General features: G+C 40.2%; 1 protein-coding gene across 9 annotated transcripts; it reads left to right on the top strand.

Moving 5' to 3' along the window:
- The first annotated feature begins 1,955 nt into the window (after positions 1-1,955).
- On the top strand, positions 1,956-25,714 carry ZNF131 (zinc finger protein 131). 9 transcript variants are annotated; one of them, XM_081054642.1, is made up of 8 exons: positions 1,957-2,136; positions 3,146-3,284; positions 4,312-4,413; positions 11,280-11,424; positions 18,894-19,251; positions 19,354-19,576; positions 23,060-23,190; positions 23,828-25,708. In XM_081054642.1, exons 2-8 carry the CDS (start codon positions 3,155-3,157, stop codon positions 24,512-24,514), a joined length of 1,776 nt encoding a protein of 591 aa, XP_080910768.1. In that variant the 5' UTR covers positions 1,957-2,136; positions 3,146-3,154; the 3' UTR covers positions 24,515-25,708. The 9 variants fall into 9 exon arrangements, with proteins under 9 accessions (XP_080910765.1, XP_080910768.1, XP_080910767.1 ...); XM_081054645.1 differs by lacking the exon at positions 1,957-2,136 and adding an exon at positions 2,619-2,674; XM_081054644.1 differs by lacking the exon at positions 1,957-2,136 and adding an exon at positions 2,693-2,934.
- Positions 25,715-26,925: the final 1,211 nt, after the last annotated feature.

Here is a 26,925-nt window from a genome sequence, read left to right as displayed (position 1 = left end):
CACAAGCTGCTAGTCTATCATCCCTGCAGATTCTCCTTACACAATCTCACTTATTTCCAGTTTCAATACCCACTTTATGCTGAAAATCTCTCAGGTTAGCTCACTCCACTAGACTCTATTCAGGTTTTTATATAAAGTGCCTTGTTGACATCATCTCCATTTAGTTGTGCACTTCAAATTACCCCCTCTCCCATCCTCTTTCCCCAACCAGTTCCTCCAGTTGTAGTCCCTATTTTGGTAACGGTACCAACAATCCACTGGTTCAAGCCAGAAATCCAGGCGCCATCCTTGACTGTTCTTGTCATGAATATATTCAACGTTACATATTTAGTACCTATGACATACTTTCCAACCAATATTGATTCTATCTCTAGATTCCATCCAGTTCTCTAATCCCATTTGCCCTATGGGATTAGAGAACTGGATTACAAACAGCAGCTCCCAACTAGTCTCTTGCATTTTGTACCACTTAATCCATTCTCCATATTGGGGCTAGAATTCTCTCTCTAACAAGTACATTTTACTATTCTGTTCAATATTCAAGGCTTCCTTTTGTGATTATAAGAAAAATCTTACACCTTTCACACTGTTTGCAAGACCCCTGTGAATCAGCACCTAGCAACATTCTTTCAATACCGGGAATGCTATAATCTCAGTGCCCCTTAGCTAAAAACACTCAGACTTCATATTGCTTCTTAAAAGGTCACTAGCTTTCCTTGACCCCAGATTACCTTGTTCTTCACATTTTTTAACCCTTAGCAGGCAGCCCCCAAGCAAGTAACTGTTTTAGATGTCTAGCTACTTTATCAGACTAAAATTTGGAAGGCAGAAATCACATAGGAGGTCTGACAATGAAGTTTGTAAACTTGCTGCAACAATGTTGCTAACCTTTTCTGATATCAGAGGGAGTATTCATTATGAATTTGTATCAACTGGACAAACAATTAAGCAAGTTTACCATTTGGAAGTGCTGAAAAGGCTGCATAAAAAAGTTAGACGACCTGAACTTTTCGCCAACAATTCATGGCTCTTGCATCATGACAATGTCCAGCTCACATGGAGGAAGTTTTTAGCCAGTAAACAAATAACTATATTGGAACACCCTCCCTACTCACCTGATCTGACTCCCAATGACTTCTTTCTTTACCTGAAGATAAAATATTGAAAGGAAGACATTTTGATGACATTCAGGACATCAAGGGTAATAAGACAGCTCTGATGGCCATTCCAGATAGAGTTCCAAAATTGCTTTGAAGGGTGGAATGAGGTGCTGGCTGAGGTGCATAGCTTCCCAAAGGGAGTACTTCGAAGGTGAGGGTAGTGATATTCAGCAATGAGGTATGTAGCACTTCTTCTAGCATGAATTCTCGAACCTACCATTTTCCCTGAAAATAAGACCTAGCCAGGCCATCAGCTTTAATGCGTCTTTTGGAACAAAAGTTAATATAAGACCCAGTATTACTTTATATAACATTATATAAGACCCAATCTTACATTAAAATAAGACCGGTCTTACATTATTTTTGCTACAAAAGACGCATTAGAGCTGATGGTCCGGATAGGTCTTATTTTCGGGGAAACACGGTAATTGTTCCACCTCCTATACCTTGTTCACTACTGGATTTACCAGTCCCTTAAACAGTGTTTAGCCCAGCATTAACTTTCAATCAATGTCTCTTGAAATAATATCATCCACCGTTGAACATAGCTATTTGAATTCTCACTTAATTCCCACTCTTTGCTTTTTAAAGAACAAATGTCCCATCTCATTACCCTTAAAAAACTTTTTTTTCCCCAAATGAAGGACCCAGTCACGTGAGGGTGTTTACGGGTTACCGACCTCTATAAGCGCGGCAGGGTAGGGAGCGGAGAGCGCCGGGGTAACAGTATCAAGTGTACATGACCGGAGCAGGTCCTGGTCCCCAGCCCAGCAAACACGTGCTACCCGCAGAGCTCGGAGAGGGCGGGCGCCCGGGAGGAAGATCCCAGGCGGCCGAACGTGCTCGCGCCCGTGGACGCCGCAGCCCGCGCCTCGGCCGCCCGGTCGCGGCGCGAGCGCACGTGCGCCGGCCAGTCCCGAGCGGAGGGAGCGCCCTAGCGCTCGTCAGGAGATGGAGGGCGAGGCGCTGTTTAGGGGTAGGGAAAGGTGTGCGGGGAGTTACGCCCAGGGAGGGCATTGCGGGGAAGTAAAGGCTCCAAGGGACGGAGGGGAGAGGGAGGATCAAGACTGGGTAAGGCGGGCCAACCTAGGACTTGGGAGGAAAGGGGGCGGGGCAGGGCGGGGCCGCAGGAGCCGCGGAATAAAAGCACACCGGGACGGCGTGGCGAGTTTATTCTGAGGCCCCAGTGGATGCGCTACCACCTGGACCCTGGCTGCGGTGGGTGGAAGGTGGGAGGGCGGTGATTTAAGATCCCGCCCCGGCACAACCAGGCCCCGAACTGGCCCAACACCCCGCAGCCCGATTTCCTCCTCCCAGCGCGCGCGGCCTCACCCTCGCCCAGCGCCAAACCCCCTCTGTTGGCTCCTCTCCGCCACTAGGGGGAGTGGGGGGGCGTGGCCCGTCCCTTCCGTAATCTGCCCTCGGTCGGCGTCCGCGTCAGCCGAAGCCCGACGCGGTGACGCAGTACGTCGACGTAAGTGACGTGCAGGCCCAGGCCGCTCCTCCTTCCCTAAGTGAGTGCCGGTCCGGTCGGGGCGGGGGAGAAGAGGGAGGACGAGGGAGGGAGAGGCGACCCGGGAGTCGTTGTGGGCCGCGGGCCGGACCGGGTCCCAGGGCGGCGAGAGCCAGGGCCGGGCAGAAGGGCTTGGCTGGCCGTTAGAGGGTCGCCGAGGCTGTTGGGCCCCCTCCGCTGCTGGACTTGCGCGCCCCGGCGCCGGGAGCGTCCGGCGCGGTGCCCACCCGGTTCCAGCTCGCGTCTCCCGACTCCAATTAGGTCAGGCTTGGAGTCCCGCGGCCGCGGCTCCGGCCCCCAACGCGCGGCGGCCACCCGGCTCGCCTTTCTTTCTTTGCTCGCCTTCCTCTCCTCTTGTCTCACCCTCCTCCTTCCTTTTCACGTCGCTGGGGTTTTTGTTGTTTTATGGTTGAAGGGTTTTGTTCCTCAGCCCGAGCTCATGGGTGTACGTTATCATGCTCCTCTTTTGTAGAGCAGTCCAATGGCCATGGAGGCCGAAGAGACGATGGAATGCCTTCAGGAGTTCCCTGAACATCATAAAATGATCCTGGACCGATTGAATGAACAGCGAGAACAGGACCGGTTTACTGACATCACCCTGATTGTCGACGGTGGGTAGGGTAGGGGCAGGGGAGCGAATTTGTGGCTTTGCTTTTCATCTCTTCCCTCACCCGCCTTTTTTTCACCCAGCCCCGCTGGCACCCTATCAAAAGTCGGAGGAGAGTGTGCGCCGAGACCCGAGGGCACTTGTCACTGTCTGCTCGCACAGACCGTGCTGCAGAAGGCTAGGTGGCGAGACAGGCGTGCTTTCAACATGATGGCATTTTCACGTGTCGTAGCCTTTTGAAGTTTTCCCATTGCACACTGGAGTGCAGGCTTGTAGTGTGGGACAGGGAGGATGTCTCTGAATGTATGGTTGATAAGCCGCTGTTGATACGCTGCTTTGAGGAGTATCTCGCAGGGGTCACTTGGGAAGTGTCGATTTTTTTCCTCTAGTTTCTCAGATGGTCGCGGAAGGAGAGTGTGAGAGAATCCTTTGCAGCACTGGGATCCTCTTTGGGGAACCCCCCCCCCAATAAAATGGGGTCTTTGTCAGTGTTGTCACAGTCATGGAGGTAAACCCAGCTTAGGTGTCTTTTCTGTTCAGTGACAATAAACTTCTCAAAGCAAGCTGTTCTTTATAATAGGTCTGCTGTAGATTGAGTTTCAATATATTAGGTATATTAAAATGTTTCACATAGCAAACACCTCCAGCTTTGTGCTTGTTCTGTGGCTTTTTCTTCTCTCTCCAAATGATCTGTAACCTTTTGGATTGTGTTCAGTAGTTTCAACTGAATAGATTATGCCTTTCATTCTTTAATTAAGTGGTAGGAGGTTCCTTACCTCCTGGAGTATTGTAAACTGGCCTTTATAAAACTGACTTAATAAGGTCTTTGAGGTAAAGATCTGGCTTTGTCTAATTGAGATGAAAATTTGTTAAGATAGCTGCCAAGAATGTTCTGACTTAAGTAATGCATATACGTAGTTTTATAATTATATTATGAAGCTCTACTTTATGTGTAATTTTCTATTTTGTTTTCTTGTTTTATGTTTGATTTTTGTGAATATGCATGATTTTATTTTATTTTTTTTACCTAGGTCACCATTTTAAGGCCCACAAGGCTGTTTTGGCTGCTTGCAGTAAATTCTTCTACAAATTCTTTCAGGAGTTTACTCAGGAACCTTTGGTGGAGATAGAAGGTAAATTTTATTTTAAATACAATGCTTAGCAAACATTATAATTAATGAAGAAGTTTTAGGCGGTTAATTTAGCAAGATACCATGGGACACAGGCATCAGTGGTTCCTGTTAGGTGACTGGATAAATTGTTCTTTAGACACCTGAGAATTCTTACTTTCAGTAAAGTGCTTGGTAAAACGATCTGCCAGGAAAAACTCTTAACGTTAGATAGCAGATGTTGGCCTCTTAAAGGAGTCTTCCACTGTTAAAAACTAGTGGTCATTGTCTTTTGAAAACTTGTATTAACAAATAAATTCCCATCTTTGTTCAGTGGGCTTGTTTCAGACTGGTGAGGATGCTGCGGGGCACAGCAGAGGCCTCTACATACAGCAGAGGCACAGATGATGTGCACAGTGTGACGTGGTCTGGCATAATATGGAAAGGGTTAGGAAAGATGAACTGAAATAGCACGCAAAAGTAGTTCTAGTGGCTGGGATGGAAGGGGTTATCCACTAGATACTGTCTTACAATAGTAATTTTTTATACTTGCTTGACTGTTCTATAATAATAGTCCACCAATTGTGTGGTGGTGTGCTATGTAGTTTATGTGCATTTTCTGAGGTTCACAAGAATCCTTTGAAGTATGTGGTAATATTTTCAATTTACATGTCAGGGAACAGGCTCCAAAAGGTTATTTGCCCAAGGTTGTCCAGCCAGCAAGGGATTCACAATACAGAATTCTAGGAAATAAATCAGCTTGCCTATATAAATACAGAATTTTAGCTTCTTTCAAGGTTCTTGAGTTGTGGTTTTGTATCTCTTTCATGGTGATACATACTTTTTGTTACCAATGGGTTGCCTAGAAACACTATTCCTTTGGAAAATTTTTCATGCCTAGGGGAGTAAAAAAAATGTAAAGAGTTAAGAATGTCCTTTTATTGTGGTATGTTACATTTTGTCTAGCATTCTAGCTGCTGTGTCCGTAGCTAGATTATCTGTTGGTTATCTGTGATGGACAGAACACAGGCACACTGGAAATCCACAAAGATTGTTATGGTGAGAATCGAGCTGCCTAGATGGTACTGGTTTCTATTATTGGTTATCAGTTTATTCACCTGAGGTACTGTGTGACCTCAGGCAGGTTACTTAACCTCTATTGTATACCGTGTTTCCCTAAAAATAAGACCTCGCTGGACAATCAGCTCTAATGTGTCTTTTGGAGCAAAAATTAATATAAGACCCAGTATTATATTAATATTATATTATAGCTGGTCTTATATTATGTAAGACCCGGTCTTATAATAGTTAAATAAGACCAGGTCTTAATATTAATTTTTGTTCCAAAAGAAGCATTAGAGCTGATTATCCGGTTAGGTCTTATTTTCGGGGAAACACGGTATTAGCTTCTTCATCTGAAAAGTGGGTTAGTAGGCTTGATTAATTGAAATAACCAATGCAGAGTGCCTGGCATAGTGTTTAGTGGATTGTCAAAGCTTAATAAATTGGGGTTATTTATCATTTACCCCATATATATACATATATATGTATACACACACACACATACACACATGCACATACACATACATATACATACTATGCTAGACCCGTGAAATGAAGAATTGATGAATAAGACAGCCCTTTAAAATTTTGCAAATTTAATAATGGATAAGCAGGTAAAGTGTAAAAAATACTGCAGAGACTTTTATTGTGGAATGATGTCACTGGGGAGGGGGAGGGAGTGGTTTGGTCTACCTTAATGAAACAGGAAAGATTTCAAAGAGAAGTTGACTTCTGAGCAGAATCTTAAGAAGAAAAAGAAGAAAAAAAGGCCCAGGCTAGAATATGGATTTATGGTGGAGCAAGGAATACTGAACTACCTGGAGAAGTAGGGTCTTCTCCTGAAGACTAATCACCTTGGGATTGTCTCTTGTACCTCTCAGTACCTCTGACCTGCTATATGTTATATAGTACACACACGTCTTTAGTATTTACTGTAGACAGATAAGAAAGTAAAATGTAAGAACACTGTTTTAGTTATTTGCCAGATTCAGGTTTAAAGAATCAATTTGGCTCATTGTCTTCGTAAGATGTTAACTTTGGGATAGCTATACTATCTGACTAGGTCACCTGGCTATAGAGAAAGCCCTGGGCGTGTAATTAGAAAACCTGAGTTGTCGTCCTGGCTTTACTGTTTGTCAGTTGTGTAACCATGGGCATCTTAACTTTCTTTTAATCTGAAAATATGTTAAGTATTATAATTTTGGACTATGTCATGGATATTTTGAATATTATGACATCACACTCTGGGTGCTGTTAAAAATCTTCTGGAGAATGCTTTTGTTGTTTTGGTTTGGTTTGTTTTATTTTAGGAGGCAATCAACCTGGTCAGGTTCAGACTTATGTGGGCTGTAGATCCAATTCCAGTTTAGTTTTTGAGACTCGTTGTGCTGTTCAGGTCCCAGGTGTGCCCACCTGGTGATAGTTCACGCCCTAGTGCTGTTCTCAAAGCATTTGCTGTCACCTCGGGTCCATCCCACATGTGTGCAGCTCGATGGCGAGCTCGAGACTGCATACACAGAAGACCTTTTCTTCAGCTCTGTCTTCTGATTTCCTCTGCACTTTAGCTCCCAGGCCTTCTCCTGGTCCTCCAGGTAGAAAACTGGGATTTTAGCCACCCGATGCTATCTACACTTCCCACCATGGGATCCACTTCTTGGACAAAGTGATGAGACAAGAGGGAGAGAAAAAAATAAAAAGAATTTTCTTCATGCTCCTCAGATGCCCTGTTTCCCTGAAAATAAGACCTAGCCAGACAATCAGCTCTAATGCGTCTTTTGGAGCAAACATTAATATAAGACTTGGTCTTCTATTCTATTATATAAGACCTGGTCTTATAGTAAAATAAGACTGGATCTTACGTTAATGTTTGCTCCAAAAGATGCATTAGAGCTGACTGTCCGGCTAGGTCTTATTTTCGGGGAAACACGGTAGTAGTCTCTTTCCTAGTTCTGTCAAAGAGGACTTTCTCTTAGAGTTGACGTGCTTGCTTGGTGGCCACCAACCACAGGTGTGCAGGATGGGAACTGGGGGTTGCCTTAAGGCAGGATGAGAGAGAAATAAACACCAGGTATTCCCTCCCCACCCCCGACTCTCACACATTCACTCACTCTCTCACTCCATCTTCTTTCCTGGTTCTCTAGCCAGAAAGAGTTTCTCTTGGAGCTTTTTCTGTCTGCACCTGCTGTACTGTTAATGGGGTTTGGGCTGTCCTCAAGTGTAAGCTGGGGTATGTGGGAGGAAAAATAAAAACCAGGAAACTCACTGCTATCCTTTGCGTCTCTGATTTCTCTCTCTTCCACTCTTGTATATTTGCTGTATGTATTCTGTCCAGGATTTTTAGTGGTAATTAATGGAGAAGATGGGGTAGAGTGTGCTTTCTCCATCGTAGCTAGAACTGGAACTCCCATCTATAAAATAGGAGTAATGACTTATAGTGATGGTTCTTGTCATTAATGGCACTTTATAAACATCTGAGGAGCTTTTGCAAGTACCACTGCCCTCCCTAGCTGTATCCCCAGATCACTTAAATCAGTCTTTAAGAGTTGGGATCCAAGCATCTGTATTTAAAAGTTCTTTACGCCCTTGTTATTTTAGGTCTGAGGATCAGTGATACATGGGCATCACCTGGGAACTTGTTAGAAGAGTAGACTCCTAGGCTCTACCCTAGACCTGCTGAATCGGAACAAGATCCTCAGATGATTCCTATGTACAGCAAAGTTGGGGCAGCACTGCCCTTTGGTGATTTCAGTGTGCAGCCAGGGTTGAGAACCACTACCTTACAGGGTTTTGTGAAAGCAAATGACATGTCTGTAAAATAAATTTGAATTCTAATATGCTCTATGAGCATAAACTGTCATTAGATGCAAACTGAGCTACCTCTCTCTGTTTTCTAGGTTCCTGGTGAAGTAAGTTACCTTTCATTAGAACCACAGGTACACCTTTGGCTTCAAATCAAAATTCTTGTCCTCAAAGCCAATTGTTTTGTGGCTTGTAACTTGGAGTCACAAAAAATCTTTGACATTCATTTCCTTGTTCAGAACATACAGGCTTCTCCTAATCTGAGCCTTGAATTTTCTAAATCCATTCTTTCTCTACCACTGAAACCATAGATCCATAAGCACCTAGGTTTCTCTCATGTCAAATTTTAGCCCTCACTATCTAGAACAAAACATCCAACTACATGTTCATCCTCTATTTTGAGTAGGAGTTTCCACCAATTGGGGTAAAGTCCTAAAACTGGAGAAATTCCAGAATGCTGCCCTTTTGCTTCTTCCTAAGTGAAAAAAGAAAACTCAGGTTAAGGCATTAATATTTAACGTTTTCCTTAAATACTTGCTTAGAAAAATGGTATTCTATAGCACACTTTTATTATGAAAGAATAGATTGAAGAGAAAATGGGCTGAGATTTGAAAGTTACAAATAGTCCTAATAGAGAATAAAATATTTTTGCAACCATACATCATCTACCACCGCTTCACTTAACCTAGACGGGAATTTTCAGTTTGGTTCATGTTAGCTAATTAAGGTCAGTGGTTTATTCCTACCACCAATGTTGAATTGTCCACAGAAGAAGCACCTAGAGTGCTTATAAAAAATAGTTTCTTGACCCAATTTTGATTCTGGAGATCAGGGACTCATGCTTTTATTAAGTGTACAGGTGATTCTGATCAACCAAGATAGGGAACAGAGTCCACATATCGAAATCCTTGAGGCCAGATGTTTCTTGAAACTAAAAATTTTTAGAATTTTCCAAAGATAATGCAGGTATGTGTATTACAAAATACTCCAAGTGGGGTGCAGGGTAACACACTGTAACCAAATAATACTTCGGCAGTGTATCATATTAATATTTACTCAAATTGGAATAAAGACTATAAGGAGCCTCATGTCAATCCAGATCAAATTTTGATGCCAAATTTATGGGAAAACTTCTGGTTTTAAGAGATTTGGGGGATTTGGGGATTATAAGTAGGAGATGGTGGGCCTGGAGTGAATGAGACCGTGGGTATTCAAACTCCTCCAAGCAGGAATGTTTCCTGCCATCATCCTATTTAAAAATCTTTATTATGGACTTTGGAGTTGGGCGATTGGTTTGGTCCTAGTTTTATCACTTAAAGCTATGTGACTTTGGCAGGTTACTTCTCTATCTCAATGTCCTCGTCATCTGTAAAATGGGGATTATAATAGCAAGTACTTCATAGGATTGTTAGGAAGAATAAGTGAGTTAATAGATATATTTTGAGTCATGCGTGATACACATTTGTGTTTGATTAAAAATGAAAATCTCTTTCTACTTCAGGAAAAACTTAACACATTGTTTTTAGACAGAACTTTTGCTGTACTTTGAAACACTTGGTCAAAACTTCACACAAAAAACAAAACAGCAAAAGTTGACCATGCCTCAGGCTGCTCTAATATAATAAAGAATAACATGGTCAACGTGCAACCAGGAGAAAAAAGATTTAGTGGACCCAAATAAAATTAGCCTTTAATGAATCCAGTTATTTTTAGTTTGCTTCTTTGGTAGCATGTAACATAGTTATATTACATTGTATTTTATGGTGTTTTTCAATATTCAGATTGCTTTCAGACATTTTGAAGAGTCTGCTGAGGCTCAAAGGGTCTGATTTGCCCCAAATCACACAGGTCATGGAGAGCTGGGACTAATCTAAAACTTTAAGTTCTGACTTTGAATGATACCCTTTCTTTACACAAATAGGGGATGGTGGATATTCCACCAGTATTCTTATTGTTGTCCTGAAGGCCACATTCAGATGTATAAAGTGCATGGGAAGTACATAAAAATATTTTTGTATTTGCACTTATGCATATTGTATGCAGTTTGGACTTGGACATTTCTTAGCATTAAAAATTTTATGTTAAAAAGTGGTTTTCTCTTTGTTCCTGTCAATAACCTTTTGTAGTCTTGCATTACTAGTCTGAAATAATAATATATAGCGTTGAAGAGCATAAAGAAATAGAGTACCCTTTTGGGCCAAAATTTAAACACAACACTTGTAAAGAAAAGTTGGAATCATAGAAAGCTTAATTTTAAAAGTGACTTTAGCGTTTATTCCTACTTATGTGCATGCGTTTTAGGAAGCATTGTGTTAGGTACTGTGAGGTGAGTGTGAAGACAAAATCATTTCCTTTAAGTAGCTTAAGATGTCCACGAATTGAAATGATCAGAACAGGTACAGAGTTCAGCCTGGGGGAAGTTCTAAAGGTTTCATTAAAGATGTGGCATTAGAATTGGGCTTTCAAGGGTGGTAGGATTTGTACAGTCAGAGATGAAGTGATTAAGCATTCAGGAAAGAGGACAAGTATTAATGAAGACAGGGAATCTCTTAGGAAGTGAAAGGTTTATTTGAGAATCAGAAAATAGTGTATTTGATATAATTTAAAATTTGGAAGGGAAAATGTGATCAATAGAAAACTAATGTGAAGAACCTTGAAATAAAGGCAGAGTAGAACTTTATTTGCTAAGCTGTGGAAAGCCATTGAAGATTTTAGAGCTGAGTTGACACAGATCTCCCTGGCAGAAAAGGTAGTATGTCTGACGTGGAATAGCCAACTCATGCTTGAGTGGTAGATTTTATTCTTCTGTAAGAGCTTTAGGAAATTTTTGGGAAAGATGTTAGTTTGCTAGTTAGTGCTGGAATGTGGCTACAATAAGACTGTACTGTTAATGAGAATTCTGCCAGGAAATAAGTTTCAAAAAGGACAAATACTAATCAAGTTCCAAACAGTGGGCTTTTTTTCCCTTTACTAAATGTTGTAAGATTTGAATCAACATGAATACACGTTAATGCATGTCTTTTTTACAGGTGTTAGTAAAATGGCCTTTCGTCATTTAATTGAGTTCACATATACAGCAAAATTAATGATACAAGGAGAAGAAGAAGCCAATGATGTATGGAAAGCAGCAGAGTTTCTACAAATGCTAGAAGCTATCAAAGCCCTTGAAGTCAGGTAATTATTCACTTTTTTAATGAGGCACAATTCGATACGTTCAGTCACGTTTAACATAACTTAGTCAAGAATTTATTGTATATGTCATGCCATAAAGAACTGATGTTTTGAAATTAAGAATATCCAAGGATCTATAAAATTTTTCTGGATACTGATTGTTCTTTTCCTCACACTTGATTTCTTGTCCTTTTGCAAAAACCTGTGCTAAGATTAACTAAAGTAGCATCTTTTGTATCTAATAAGATAAAGAGCACTAGGCAGCTTTTAAGGAGTTCTCTATAAACTGTTTTGTTGAATTCAAGTAGTTAATTATTTGTACCAAGCCTTATTCTTAAAAGGGTTTGGCTTACAAAGATTAACATAGTACTGTTTAAAAAAAGAGGAAAATGGTGAAGATAAAATAAATAGGCCAGGTGAAAGCAATAATCAGTGAAGTTAGAAATGTGGTGGCCAAAATGTGTGCCATTTGAGTCTGCATACTTGCTAGTTGGACCAAATCTAGCTCTGAGTTCTGAAGCACCTAGTGTAAAGAACAAGGAAAAATACTCAGTTACATTATTCATGGTTATGAGAACAAATCGATTGCTTAGGAGCCACTTCTGGTATTAAAACACAAAATTTCTCCTAGGAAGTATTAAGAAACCATTAAATGATGCAATGAATAAAAACTTCACCATCTTTCACGATGAACAGTGGCATTGTTATAGAGTGACTCAGAGCAAACGTTCTGGAGTCCGCCAGGCTGCCTGGGTAATGTTCTAGGTCTATCTGTGTGTTGTAGCCTGTCAGCAGCTCAGTTTCCTCATCTGTCAAAGGGAATAATAATGGTACTTTTTACATAGGGTTATTTGTGAGGGTTAAATTCATTGATGCACGTAAAGTGCTTAGTATGGTGTCTGGCACATAGTACTCTAAAATGCGAACTGCTTATCTCCTTATTCTGTGTCTTATGATCCTCAGTATAGGTCATTGCCATAACACTAAAGGGCAGTTTGGTAAAATCAGTTTCACATGGGGCAAAATAATTTAGTCCAACTCACTGGTGTAGTGTAGCCAAAAGATATAATTTAAAATAGCTCTAAGAAATAATTGAACTGTAATAATCCATAAATATCATTTCTCCTAATGAGCTTTTAATTAGTTTGAGAGTTCAAGATTACACTTTTCTGACAAGAGTTTAGTGTGTGTATATTCTCTGATGCCTAGTGTCTGGCATATCTGTATGCAGTACACATTTGTGAGTGGTTGGATGGGTGCATGCTGATTAAAACCAAATCAGTACTCACCTGCAGAGAGAGCTGAGATGTGGAATGCTAACTTGAGGTGTGTTGAGGACATATATCTGATTAGGTCATCATTTTCTCAAAGTGGAGGTAGACTAGGGGAATATATATGGATGGGGCAATACCAGATTTATGGTTAAATCCTAGATGAGAATCTTCTGAAAAAAGTTCTGTGTGGTCCCTTTGCTGTTCATGGGAGTGAGTAGTATCTCACTCTGGGGAAAGTCCTTGGCAGCAGAACAGTGGAACATATTCTATTACAGTGGCCTCAGTTGGATTTCGGAGACATTCAGTTGAGTCCTTGTATATAGTCATTGGGTGATGAAGGTAAAAACAACTGGATACAGCTGTTTTCCTAGTCCTATTTAGAACCTTTATAGAGTTTTATATTTATTGCAACCATCAGTGCTTTTTAGTAACATGTTGAATTATTTCTTGAACCAGTTAGACATAACAGTATACTCTGAAGAGATTTTTGAAAATAGGAAGACAACATATTGGCTCTTTATAAAAATACAATTTTGGAATAAAAATTAATTTAGTTGTGATTAAGTCAACTGGGTAAGGCAACTCTATTTTAAGATTATTGTGGGGGATCAAATATATGGTGATGGAAGGAGAACTGACTCTGGGTGGTGAACACACAATGGGATTTATAGATGATGTAATACACAATTGTACACCTGAAATCTATGTAAATTTACTAACAATTGTCACCCCAATAAATTTAATTTTTTAAAAAAAGATTATTGTATAACTGTTTTGCAGATACAGAAAGTCTTTGAATAAGGCGCTCTTCTCACATTTGCAGTGAGTGAATATTTTTGGAATATAAATACTAGGACCTTATTTTGCTTTGCTGGAATTGCATTGTTTATTTAAAACTGTATGAGAAGGTTTCTGTTTGTTAAGAAGCAGCAGTTGCCTTACAGATTTTTCCTCCCCAGCCTATTGAGTTGTACTTTACGTATAATACAGTTCACACATTTTAGTGTAGAGTTTGAATTTTGTTGATTGTGTACAATGGTGTAACTAGCACCACAATCAAGACATAGGAACATTTCCGTCACCGTAAGTTTTCTTATGACTCTGCAGTGGACCTTGACCCCCAGGCAACTACTATTCTGACTTTTATCTCTGTAGTGTTATCTTATTTAGAATGTCATATAAATGGATTCCTACAAGGTATGCTCTTCCATGTTTGGCTTTTTTCACATAGCATTATGTTTTACAGAGTTTTCAATGTCTTTGTGGGTATTACTATTTTGTTCCTTTTTATTGCTGAGTATTACTCTATTGTATAGATATACTACCTGTTGATGGACATTTAGGTTGTTTCCAGTTTTTAGCTCTTACAAATAACGTGGCTATGAACATTTATGTACAGGTCTTTGGACATTTGTTTTCATTTCTCTCAGTAGAGACCTAGAGTAGAATAGCTGGGTTGTATGGTAGCTTAATTTTTTTGTGAAAATTAAGTGCTTAATTTTGTGAAAATTATGGTGCTTAATTTGTTTAAGAAACTGCCAAACAGTTTTCCAAAGTGGCGTGCTCTTTACATTCCAGCCTGCAGGGTGTGAGTTCCAGGGGCTCCACTGCCTTGCTAATACTTGGGACGATGAAGCTTTTTCATTTTAACTGTGCTCGTAGGTCTGCAGTGGTTTTAGTTTGCCTTTCTCTAATGACTGGTGTGGATGGACCATTTTTTCATGTACTTTTTTGCCATCTGTTCATCTTTTAGCAAGGTATTTGTTCAAATTTTGCCCATTTTTAAAATTGGGTTATTGTCAAGGACTGAAGGGTCTGAGATTTTATCCTGTTTGCAAGCTAGGTTTTGTGGATGCTGGCAGAAGACTTCAGACTCCCAAGTCAGAGAAGGACTGTTTCTCACAATATTAAGGAGCAGCATGAGCTTCATGTTTGTATCAATTTTTCTGGCCCTCACTTCCAAGTTACAGACGGGTGACATAGTGGCCTGAATGTGAGCTACACTCACAGTGCTTTGCATCACAGCTGAGAACTCTGAGCTTTGAGAAACCCAGATCTTTTATAATGAGCTGCAAGCAAACCTCCCCATCCTTTGCCCCTGAGGGGCCCTTATCTTTAATATACTGGCCAGTAAATGAACCTACTCTCCACTCTGGAGAAAGACGGGCTCTGTCTTCTCAGGCTGTTTGCCATACAACCTTGAAAAGATAGTCCAGAACAAAAGGCTGTCAGTGTCTTTTGTTTATAAGACATGCAGACACATAAGGGACCAAGGAAAGTTAACTCCCAACAGTATCCTTGATTCTACATTATTTTTGCTTCTGGTGAATTTTCCCATGAGTATACAGCTCCATGTCCACTCTGATTAATCTGACCAGTAGGAACTGGGACCTAATCCATTCAACTCTTCTCACACTGGACTTGAAACAGAACTTCAAGCAGCAGGATGTGGCCACCCTGCAGTGCTGAGCTTAACCGTTTCCCTAAGGTCCTGGACTCAACCAACTGAACAAATCCCTAGGAAGCCAGGTGCCTTTCTCCTAAGTATAGCAAGATGTTTTAGCAATTGCACAGTCCTCTAAGGGGAAGTCTAGGGCAAGTCTGTCATCTATAATAATCCTGGCTAGTGATTTGAGGCTGACACAAATGTCTTCCAGAGCGTAAGTGGCATCATCGATTACGTTGACTTAAGTCAGGCACAAATTTTATACCATCTTTTTATTTGGATGATTACCCATTGTAGGGAAAACTGCCCATAGGGCACGCATAAATAACAAATCAGTTATTACTCTACAACACTCTCCCAAGTAACCACGGGTAGCCTCGTTTTGGAGAGACCGCCACAGTCACCTGAGAACTAAACTCATCTGCCAGTGGTGTTTCCTTAAACATTGGATGGTATCTTCTACCCTGACTTGCAAGTTGTCATGTTTTGGAGGAGGAAAGGAAGTTAGTACTTGACTTCCACATAAGTAGCAGAGTCCCAGGGGCACACAGGTGCTTTTGAAAGAAAGTGTTGTTTACTATTGTTTGTGCACCCAAAGTGGGACCTTCATCAGTCAGTGGCACAGGGTGACATTGCCTGCAGTGTGGCCTCCTCCTTTTCCAGTTTAGAATGTTGAGTCTAGTCCTTGTCTCTGGAGGGCTGTCCAAGGCAGTCAGTTCAATCTGTCTTGTTTGCCATGGGCACCAGAAAGTCAGCTGAGTGGCAATCATCTAGCTCACAAATTGGAGCCTCAGCTTTGGGAATGGTAGTGGGGCAAACATCTGATGTTTTACATGGACATGCAGGAGCCTGGCCATCGCTGCTGTTTCCAAAGTAACTTCTTAGTAAAGCTAAGGGAAATGGTAATCCAATCAGGGTCAAAGCCGTCGGGCAGGGGCTGACATATCTAGCAGACCATTTCAGATTGCTTGCAACATTTGGTGAGAGCTGCATCAGAGCATTTGCCTCCCTGAGGAAGGCTCTAGGGCAAGTTCTGAAGGACAACTGTCATTAATGTCCCTTCCTCCCCCCTACCTCCTAGAGTCTAGAATGTTTTCTCCCCTCATGCCAAGGTTGTTGCTTTCCTTCCATCTCCACAAAATCTGTGTCCTGCTCTAGTAGCTAAAACTTCACCTCTTTGCTAGTTGTCCTCTCCTCTTACCCAGACCTTTCATCCACAGTGGTCAGGAACAAAGGCATTTTTATTAAAAAACTTAGAGATCCATTGTGTCTCCCACTTTGGCTCACAAGGGCCAGTGTAAGTGTACTTGGCAAGCAGTATATTCAACCAAGTGGTCATTATTTTTAGGATCTAGGATGATGTCAGTTCAATGAGAGAATCCAGACAGCTGAATTAGAATTTACGTTTGAATCTGCTAGACCTACTTTTGACCGCGCTGTCACCTGGAAGAGGCACCAACCCAGGCTGTGCCAGCGTTGCCAGTGGGGGAAAGAAAAGGATTGTATTTAATAATGGTCAGGGCAGGATCCTAAATTCCCAAGTAGGTTTATATAACTTTCTGCCTCTTTTGTCTTGATCCTTACTCAGGAAGCATCTGAGAAGAAATGATCTCTTGGGACAGCTGAGTTCAGTGACACAACTGTTTACTGAGATTTGTGGACGAGGAGTCTTTCTGAGTCAGTATTTGAGGAGGCCAGTAGAGGGCGCTGCAGAATCAGTGTCGTGGATGGTCCACCAATACCTGACTGTCAGCCAGTCATTGAGTAGCTTGAAGGTGCATCATTCTCAGACAGTCTGGAAAGCTAAACATAAGACGCATATTAGTCTCAAGGGCCACGATGGTGGTGTGGCCAGAACCAGCTGATCAGACTGGAACAGCAACAGTGTACCCAGAAAAAGTGTCAGCAGTGGTGAGGTACCACTGACAGCCCTGAGATGGGCTCCGAGGTGCAGTGTAGTCAGTCTACCGGGAACAGTTGGCGACAATGCCTGTGCGATGTGGCCTCCTTTACCATGAGACAGATAGGCCTACTTTTGGCAGGTGTGACAAGTCTGGCGAGCGGTGGCAACATCTATATCAAAAACCGAGTCCTTTACTTTCTGCTCAGTCTGTTGCGGTGGGTGTGTCATCGTGTTCAGAACAGTGTTATATCTCGGTGTCAGTGATGGAAATCTGGGCAGTGCGGGCCTGATCAGCAGCTTGTTTCAGTTGGTATCATTAAAGAACAGGCCTCTGTTCTCTCATCAGGGATCTGGATAGTTTGATCAGCAGATGTTATTTGTTTCCATAGTTGTGGCCCCAAAGATGGATGTCTTTAATCTGCCAAGATTTCCAAGTCTTCCAAACAGCTAGGCCATTGGCAGCAGCTCAGAAGTCAGTAAAACTAACAAGGTTCATTGTGGAGAATGTTGTCCAGAGCTGTGAGGACAGCCTTGAGTTCTGCCCTCTTGAGTAGAACAACCACACATCCCCACTTGGCTTTGCATAGAGCGTCTGCAGCAGCCTGGTGAACACACCATCAGCCTTCAGATTAGCTAAGCCCTCAGTGAATCAGATCCCATTCATGTAGTGGCTTTCTTTGGTCAACAGAGTAGGGACGCTCCCACTTTTTTCATGTCAATGCAAGAGGCCAGCTGCTTTCTTGGTTATACTATTTTTGTTTAAAAGTAAGACTGATTGGGCACATCTTACCTTGCTAGTCATGAAGGCAGTTAACACCCTCCCAAATGGCATTATCAGGCTAGAGAGCCCCAAAGCCTTCATCTGGCATCAGTTTGAATAAGAGCCCAACAGCAAGCCAATCCTTTCTTGTCAAAGGGAACATACCTCATAGCCATGTCATAGAATTGATAAGTCTAAATAAAACCCAGAGAATACCTTTGGTTGGAGGCTGCCTGTCTTTGCCTGAAGCTCTAATCTGCAGAAGCAGCAGTCTCAGAGACTTGTAGCTCAAAGGGGTCATTAGGGTTTGGGGGTCCCAAAGGTAGAGAATGTGCTACAGCTTGATGGACAACTTCCATTGTAGCCTGGAGTCCCATTTAAAAGATGAGTATTTGCAGGTTAGCTGACATAAAGAAGAAAGTAGAATGCCCAAGGGAGGCATGTACTATCTCTAGTACCCAAAGTGTCCAATAATATGCTGGGCCTCATTTTTGCTCGGTGATTTGCCTTTCTGTTAACTGTATTTCACAGTGCACAAATTTTTAATTTTGATGAAACCCTTCTTATTAGTTTTTGCTATTAAGGTTTTTCCTTTTTGCGTGCTATTTAAAAAAATCTTTCACTAACCCGGTATTACAGAGATTTTTCTCCTGTTTTCTTCTAGAAGTTTAGTTTTTACATTTAAGTCTATGATCCATTTTGAATTTTTTTGTGTATGACATGAAGGTAAGAGTCAAGGTTTATTTTTCCCATATAGGTACTGGTTGTTCAAACACCACTGTTAAAAGATGATCTTTTCTTCATTCAAGTATCTTGGAACCTTTTTCAAAAATCAGTTGACTAAACAAGTGTGGGTCTGTTTCTGAACTTTGTTTTGTTCAATTAATCTTGTCTATCCTTTCACCAGCATCACATTGTCTTAATTACTGTAGCTTTACAATAAGTCTTCAAATCAATTAGTATAAATCCTCCAATCTTGTTTTCTGCTTTTCCTTGTAAATTTTATTACCAACTCACCAGTTTCTTCCAAAAAGCCTACTAGGATTTTGGATCTTACCGATTTTTAAATCCATACGTTATATATTTCAGGAACAAAGAAAACTCTGCGCCAATAGAGGAAAATACCACAGGAAAAAGTGAGACCAAAAAAAGAAAGATTGCAGAAACTTCAAATGTTATCACTGAGTCGTTACCATCTGTAGAATCAGAACCTGTTGAAATTGAGGTGGAGATTGCGGAAGGCACAATTGAAGTGGAAGATGAAGGCATTGAAACAACAGAGGAAGTGGCTTCTGCCAAGCGGTCCATAAAGTACATTCAGGGCACAGGTTCCTCTGATGATTCCGCTTTGGCTCTGTTGGCAGATATTACTAGCAAGTACCGTCAAGGTGATAGAAAAGGGCAGATTCAAGAAGATGGCTGTGCCTCTGACCCCACAAGCAAACAGGTAGAAGGTATTGAAATTGTGGAACTTCAGCTGTCACATGTGAAGAACTTGTTCCATTGTGAGAAATGTAACCGTTCATTTAAATTGTTTTACCATTTTAAGGAACACATGAAATCACACTCCACTGAGAGTTTCAAGTGTGAAATATGCAATAAAAGGTATCTTCGGGAGAGCGCATGGAAACAGCATCTCAATTGTTACCACCTTGAAGAAGGTGGAGTCAGTAAGAAGCAAAGAACTGGGAAAAAAATTCACATATGTCAGTACTGTGAGAAACAGTTTGACCACTTTGGACATTTTAAAGAACATCTTCGAAAACATACAGGTAATTAGCAAATACTTTATGTTAAAAATATATTTTTTCCACATCACTTCAACTCTGTCTAAATTCTTTTTTTATTAGTACCACAGAAACCATCTGTATTTTCTAAGGTGCAGGCTGAGTACATATTGTTTTTATAATATTAGTTTGTTGAAATATTGATACTTCTTAAAAGCAAAATCAGTATCAACTTTGAAATTGTCATTCTTGCACCTTGCCAATTTTCATATTTTTAAAAGAAATATGTAAAACACAGTTCATGATTATTTCCTAATGGTTATAAATTATGAAATTCTATATAACCTCACTATTTTTACATTTGCTGTCTTAAGTTAACAGATTACATAGATGAATACATTTACAAACAATCCTGGCTATGTCTGTGCCTTTGCGTACATTTGGTCATCTGTTTTGGCCTGGTAGATAGGTAGGCAGTATATGTCCATCTTCCCCAATCCTCCACTACTCCAAGGGCAAATGTGTGAGAAATGTGCGAGGAAGACGAAAAGGGTAAGGTGTTTAGACGGTCCTTCTCCCAGGAGCCATCATGCATGAGGGAGATGTCCCAGGGAGTCTGCCTGAGGGCCTCTGGTCCTTGTGCATCCATCCCCCATGCCAATTATTTCTCCCTGTCACATTCCCTGTTCTTGTTCCCACTCCCCAAGCATTCTTCGCTAGGACTCCTGTGCCAGACACATGACTTGAATCTTGGGGAGGCCCTAAACCCACTATAACAAAGGTATGGGGACAGCAGTTGCTATAGTGTGTTAAGTGTCAGATGTCTGGACACTTGTTCCCAAGTCCTTATGTGTGATGGTTAAAGCTGTTCAGACTGTTAATACAATGAATACAGTATAGGTATCTCTCACTGTTCAGAATCTTCCTCTTTGATGCTGGAGTTTGGAGAACTTTGGATGAAATTTTTTCATAGATCTTTTCACTGTCCAGAGTCGCTCACTACATACCACTTGAAACAGAAACTGGATAGATTCAAATAATGTGGTATCCCTAGTATACAAATAAATTCTTGTTATTAATACTCAGGAACTGAATAAATATGGAAATAGCAAGGAAATCTTATACGTAATGCACAGTGTGGATTTAAAAGGCTTTAAGGTACTGGCTTAGGTAACTAATAGGTATTTATGAAATTTTGGGGGGAAATGCTTCCTGATTTTCAGACATTATGTATATATTTGGAAACTGCCTATAGTGAAGTTTTTGGTCCTTAAAAAATCTATTTTAATGGTCTGTTGACCATTTTTATACTTACTGGAGTCATTTTGCAAAAGGAGTGAATAACAGAAGCACATTAAATTAGTAAATAAACGTTACTTAGTAACTAGCGCACTTTGATAGATTACCCTAGCGGATAATCAGTCACTTTTATATTATATCCTAGCAATGTGAAAGTGGAAGCAATTGTCTCTTTTACCCAAAACATTCCCTAGTAACTTACATGTTTGAAAATAAGACAACATAGACCGTTTTTGGAAGCTTTAAAATGTGCTTTCCAAGCCTTGTACTTTGTATTTTGGATAGAACAACAGAACATAGAGCTAAGGATACTCTGTTGTATGTCTTTGTCCTTTCTTTCACAATGATGTGAGCTAACTTAAGGAACTTAATTAACCAAAGTAGTTGTTATAAATTATAGAACCAGATGCCCATTGGAAGAACCATTTAGTAAGCACATAAACAGAATTTTGTTGTCTTTTTAACCTCAATTACTGCACTAATGGTGACAAGATAGTTGCAAATGTGATCAGTGACTTAATGAATTCAAGAGGAGCATCAGGAAAATTTTAAATCCTGTTTATGTTACAGATTTTTTTGCTTATGACAAACTAAGTATAAAGATAAGCAATCCTGTTCCTGTTTTCTACCCTCAAAATATATAAAATTCACCCCACATCCACCCAGTTTCATATTTTGCATACTTTTATTTAGTGGTTTGGTTTCTGGTATGTTCTGAAAGCATGCACTGTAATCTGTGGATTGATTTGTAAAATTTTGGCTGTTACTTGTCCTCTGAATTACTTTGTTTCCATTTGGAAAATAGTAATGATAATGCCAACCTGCTAGGTCATGGAGATAAAGAAATGTTAGAATCCCTGCCTTCAAGGAGCTCACAGTTATGTTGGGGTGACAAGCAGGCACAATCACAGTGTGACGGGCTAAGTGCTGCTAGAGGTAAGCACAGAGTCTTACAGGAATGCCCGCCTGGGCTGTTTGTGATGGAAGACACACGGATGGCTTCCTAGAGGGCTTCCCCTGTGATGACTCCCAAAGGAACAGGAGTTAGGCAAGAGATGAATATTCCAGGCAAATGCAATGAAGTGTCCACAGCATAGAAGAAGGAGAGGAAGCAACTCGTTCAGAGCACTGCTACTAGTAAGTCATTGTGGCTCGAGGATTGGATCAAAGTAGAGGAAAGCCCAGGAGATGCAACTGAAGAGTTAGGAAGGGCTGACCATGTGACATGTACTTAGGCATTATGGAAGATCAGCCAGTGAGTGGTTCAAGGGCAAGGGAGAGAAAGGAATGCGAGATGAGGCTAAGATCATGTAGTTGTTTTCATAATGCTGTAAATGAGTTCAATTTTATCTTGGAAGACTGGGTCATTTTAAAGAAGTTTAAACCAGAAAAAGATCTGATCAGATTTATGTTTTAGAGAGATGACTGGCAGGATAAGTTTGAGTAAAGTGAAACCTACTAGGTCTAAGTAGGAAGTTGTTGGAATAATCTAAACAAGAACGAGGGGTTGAGTAAAGGCTGGAAAAGGGTTGGAGATGAGTAACATTAAGTTATTTTGGTTGGTATTCTAAGCTAGAGATCTGGGAGTCATTGATACCTCCGTCTTAACTCCTCACCCATCATGCTGTTTTACACTTTTGTGCCCCTGCCCAGAATAAACTTTCTTTTTCTCATTCCATTTCAGGCAGAATTAATCACTCTCTGCCCTTGTGCTTCTGCAGTACATTTTTCATTGCCCTTTTTTCTGTAACGCCTTCTACAGTGCATTGCATTTGTTTATTTTCATGTCTTTCACTTTCATGAAATACTGTTGCCTGTGATAGGAAGTTTTTAAAAACAAGGACAAAGTTTATTTATCGTCATCACTTAGCACATGGTCTGGCACACAGCAAGTGCTCAGAAAATGCTTGTGGAATGGATAGTGATGTGTTTTCCTGAAACAGATTGATTTAATTTTTATCTAAGGAGAAATACATTTTTTTAAAGAAATGCAAAAACCTGGAACAAAACTTATTTCTTCATCCGAGCACAGATAACAATTATAATAACCACTAAAAACTTATTTTTCCACCTCTAGAAGAGTCTTTGGATGTGATAGAAACATCTGAATTATAAATTCTGATCCTCCTTTTAAGAAGGTCCTATTTAGAATTAACCAGAAAGAAAAAACTTTATTTGCTTTCTCTGTTTTTCTTAATTCGTCAGTATAATTTTTTTCTGTTCTAATAGGTGAAAAACCTTTTGAATGTCCAAATTGTCATGAACGATTTGCTAGAAATAGCACCCTCAAATGTCACCTGACTGCGTGCCAAACTGGAGTGGGGGCAAAAAAGGGAAGAAAGAAGCTTTATGAGTGTCAGGTATGTGTGCCTATATACTGTCCTTAGCAGAGGAGACTGTACTTGAAATCGTTAAAAGTGAAGGTTAACAGAATCTAGAGCAGAGATAGAGAGCCGACAGTTTAGAAAGAAATGAGAGTGAAGAACACCAGTGTCTTGATTTTGTAAGAGGGATTAGAATAGTGTTTTTACCCAATACTAGATGATACCGATGTCAATAAATGTGTCCTAAATAACAGGTAGTCTGAAACAGGTTACTCTTAACCATAGAGCAATCAGAAGTCAGGAGTGGGGCAGGGGAGGTGGACCAGCTGTAATCGTCTCTTCCATGATTAGTATATATTTATCCCAAAATAATGTAATGGTTCTAAACTTTGATATTGTAGGAGAAATTATAATGTTGTTATAGTCTTAGAATTTATGTGACATTTAAATAATGAAAGCAATATTAAAATGTTTCCCAAAATGTATTTAATGTTTCCCAAAATTATTTGTTAGCTACATCAGCTGAAAGACCAGATAAAAGAATTATGAAATCCCTTGGACCAAATTATATATTCATAACATTTTCAGAAAAGTCTTCAGCTCTTCTTACAGAGAATAGATGAATCCCTATTTTCTTTAAGTATTGTTACCATCATCTGTTTGGTTATTTCAGGTGTGTAACAGTGTGTTTAACAGCTGGGACCAGTTTAAAGATCACTTGGCAATACATACTGGAGATAAACCCAACCATTGTACTTTTTGTGACTTGTGGTTTATGCAAGGAAATGAATTCAGGAGGCATCTCAGTGATACTCATAATATTTCAGAGCGTCTAGTAACTGAAGAAGTTCTTTCAGTAGAAACTCGTGTGCAAACTGAACCTGTGACATCGATGACTATTATAGAACAAGTCGGGAAGGTGCATGTGTTACCACTGCTCCAAGTTCAGGTAGACTCAGCACAAGTGACTGTGGAGCAGGTCCATCCAGATCTGCTCCAGGACAGCCAAGTGCACGATTCACCTATGAGTGAGCTTCCAGAGCACGTCCAGGTGAGTTACCTAGAAGTGGGTCGAATTCAGACTGAAGAAGGTACTGAAGTACATGTAGAGGAGCTGCATGTTGAACGGGTAAATCAGATGCCAGTGGAAGTACAAACTGAGCTTCTAGAAGCAGACTTGGATCCAGTGACCCCTGAAATCATGAACCAGGAGGAGAGAGAGCCTAGCCAAGAAGACGCTGCTGAGGCCGCTGGGGAAGATCATGAAGACTCTGAGGGTGTGGAGACCAAACCAACAGTGGATTCTCAAGCTGAAGGGGCAGAGAAGGAGAACAGAACACCTGGGCCAGCCTTAGAGTAAAATAACCAGTGAATACATTTTTAAACTTAATGTGTTGGGTTTTTGAACTGACGTTGGGCAGTGTGACTGCCCTGGAGCTAACAGACAAGTGGACCAAAGTCAGACTCTTTCCTGTTATGCTGAACTGTCTCTGTTGAAACAAACTGATCCCCCCACTTAATGCCACAGAGGAGGGATCTTTCCCAGAAATGAATGGGAAATTTTGAGAAGTATATTTCTGGAAACTTAAATGGATTATATTCTTATAGAGTTGGGTACGAATGTATCTATTTTCTTGGTGGTAAATGTTCTCCCTTCTTTCCCAGGTCATGTCTTTCCTTACTTTTTCCATATTGTAAAATCAAATGTAAAATCATTAGAATACAAGCATATGTATTCTAATGCATGTTAGAAAATTGAATATATAGGAAACAAGGCTGCATGAAGAAAAGTGCATTGTTACTGTGCAGTTAAATTTTGGCTTCTGGCTTTCTTTCATTTGAACAACATTCTTGTCTACCCTGATAGTCACAGATGTCATCTCTGCAAGAGAAACAGAGTAGTGGTGGCAAAATTTCTAGAATGTTAAAAAAAACACAAAACACACACACACACACAAAACCCCCACACCCATGTGCCTTTTCAAAACCAACTAAACTTCTGTAAAGCATCTCTGGTTCTTTCAAGTTTGTGTTATAAGGAGCGATGTAGGTGATGCTATAGTACTTTATATTTTTACTTATAATGACAACTACCAATTCTTTTTCACTTAAGTTAGGTTGAGAAATTTCCTTTAATGGCAGCTGAAGGGCCATTTTCAATTGGGAAAATTCATTTGTATCTGTGGTAAACTTTATTTTGATGAAAAATTGCACTAGTATTTTACCACCAGATGAAAAAAAAGATGAGCATCATTTAAAAATTAATGTATTTAAAATACAGAGAAAAACATGTATATAATATATATCAGGCTTTGTTTTGAATGAATCTTTTTCCCCGATCCTTAATGTAAAGATCTTGTGCTATAACTTTTAAAGCCATAAAAATAAGAGTGCTAAACTGTGGACTTAAAAGTAGGTGTGTAAATATTTTTAATCAGTATTACTTGGAAAATAAAATATAACAACCACATAAAATAAACCAATATGCTATTTTCTTTACCTGTTAAATATTGGGAGATATTTACATTTTTAAAGTAAACTTTAAAATTATGTGTTCATGACTCTTTTTTTTTTTTTAATTACCAGTGTGGAAGTTGGTTTGTGGTCAGAGATGTTTCCTTATCTGTATTAACTGACTTTATGTACCTGTGTTAACACGACTTACACATAAATTGAGATGTAAAATTCTCAGTACACACCTCCAATCGCCAAAAATCAGTTCAAAAGAATGGAAGGAGGAAGAGGTTGATACTTGCAGTTAGTAAATGGTGGGCAAAACAGCCAGTGGAATTTTTCAGTAGAGCCTGTTTTAAAAATAACTCTCCACATATTAGTGTGTTAGATTTAAAAGATCAATTCAACTCATCCCCCTTTGGTAATCCTGAGGTTAAATGTATCACATTTAAGAAATACTCATACACTGCAGAGAATGGCTTGCTAAAACTGGAGAAGTCACGCATATAGAGATAACAGGAATAGTATATTTTAAGATCAGAAAAGTATAAACATTTCCAACTCTTCTATTTGGCAGTTCAGTACCGACTGACTATCTTGACTTTCTTTGAAGTCAAGAAATACTGATGATAGAATTAAAGTATATCACACTGAAGTTTCAGTTTGCCTTAGTATGTCTATTTTCCTGAGTTGTAATTAAAAAAAAAAATCCCTGACAGTGGCCTCTAGTATGTAAACTACTAGTGAATTTTGAATGTTGAAAATAGCTCATGCTGTGCCCTTACGCTAAGTTATAAAACAAGGTTTATTTTTAAAGAATCTCTCAGGAGCTCTGACCACAAGGTAGACGTCACGGACAAAGGCCCAACAAAGTGTTAAAGTTATCATTTGAGTTTTCAGATTTAGCAAGGTCTTTCAAGGTGGGTTTGTGGGACAGGTGTAGTTCATTTTATTTTTCCCGAAAGGTAGAAAGGCTGTATCACTGTGCTCCAGATGCCAGTAAATCTGATTGCAGAAGGAGAGGAAAACTACCCACTGGTAATAAACCTTATGTTGACTAACACTGCAGTTCGCAAAGCATTTTATGTATAACACAAAACATTCTATTAAAAACCACGATGTAGGGCGACTGGTTAGCTCAGTTGGTTGGAACATGGTGTTCTTAACAAGGTTGCTGGGCCACTGTGAGCTGCGCCCTCCACAACTAGATTGAAACAACTACTTGACTTGGAGTTGGTGGGCCCTGGAAAAACACACTTTAAAAGAAGAACAATAAAAAAACCCATGATGTATCTTCCAGTACTGAACTGGGTATCT

This window comes from Rhinolophus hipposideros (genome assembly GCF_964194185.1).
Source record: "Rhinolophus hipposideros genome assembly, chromosome: 7".
Classification (NCBI taxonomy): domain Eukaryota; kingdom Metazoa; phylum Chordata; class Mammalia; order Chiroptera; family Rhinolophidae; genus Rhinolophus; species Rhinolophus hipposideros.
This window is presented reverse-complemented; position numbering and strand designations above follow the sequence as displayed.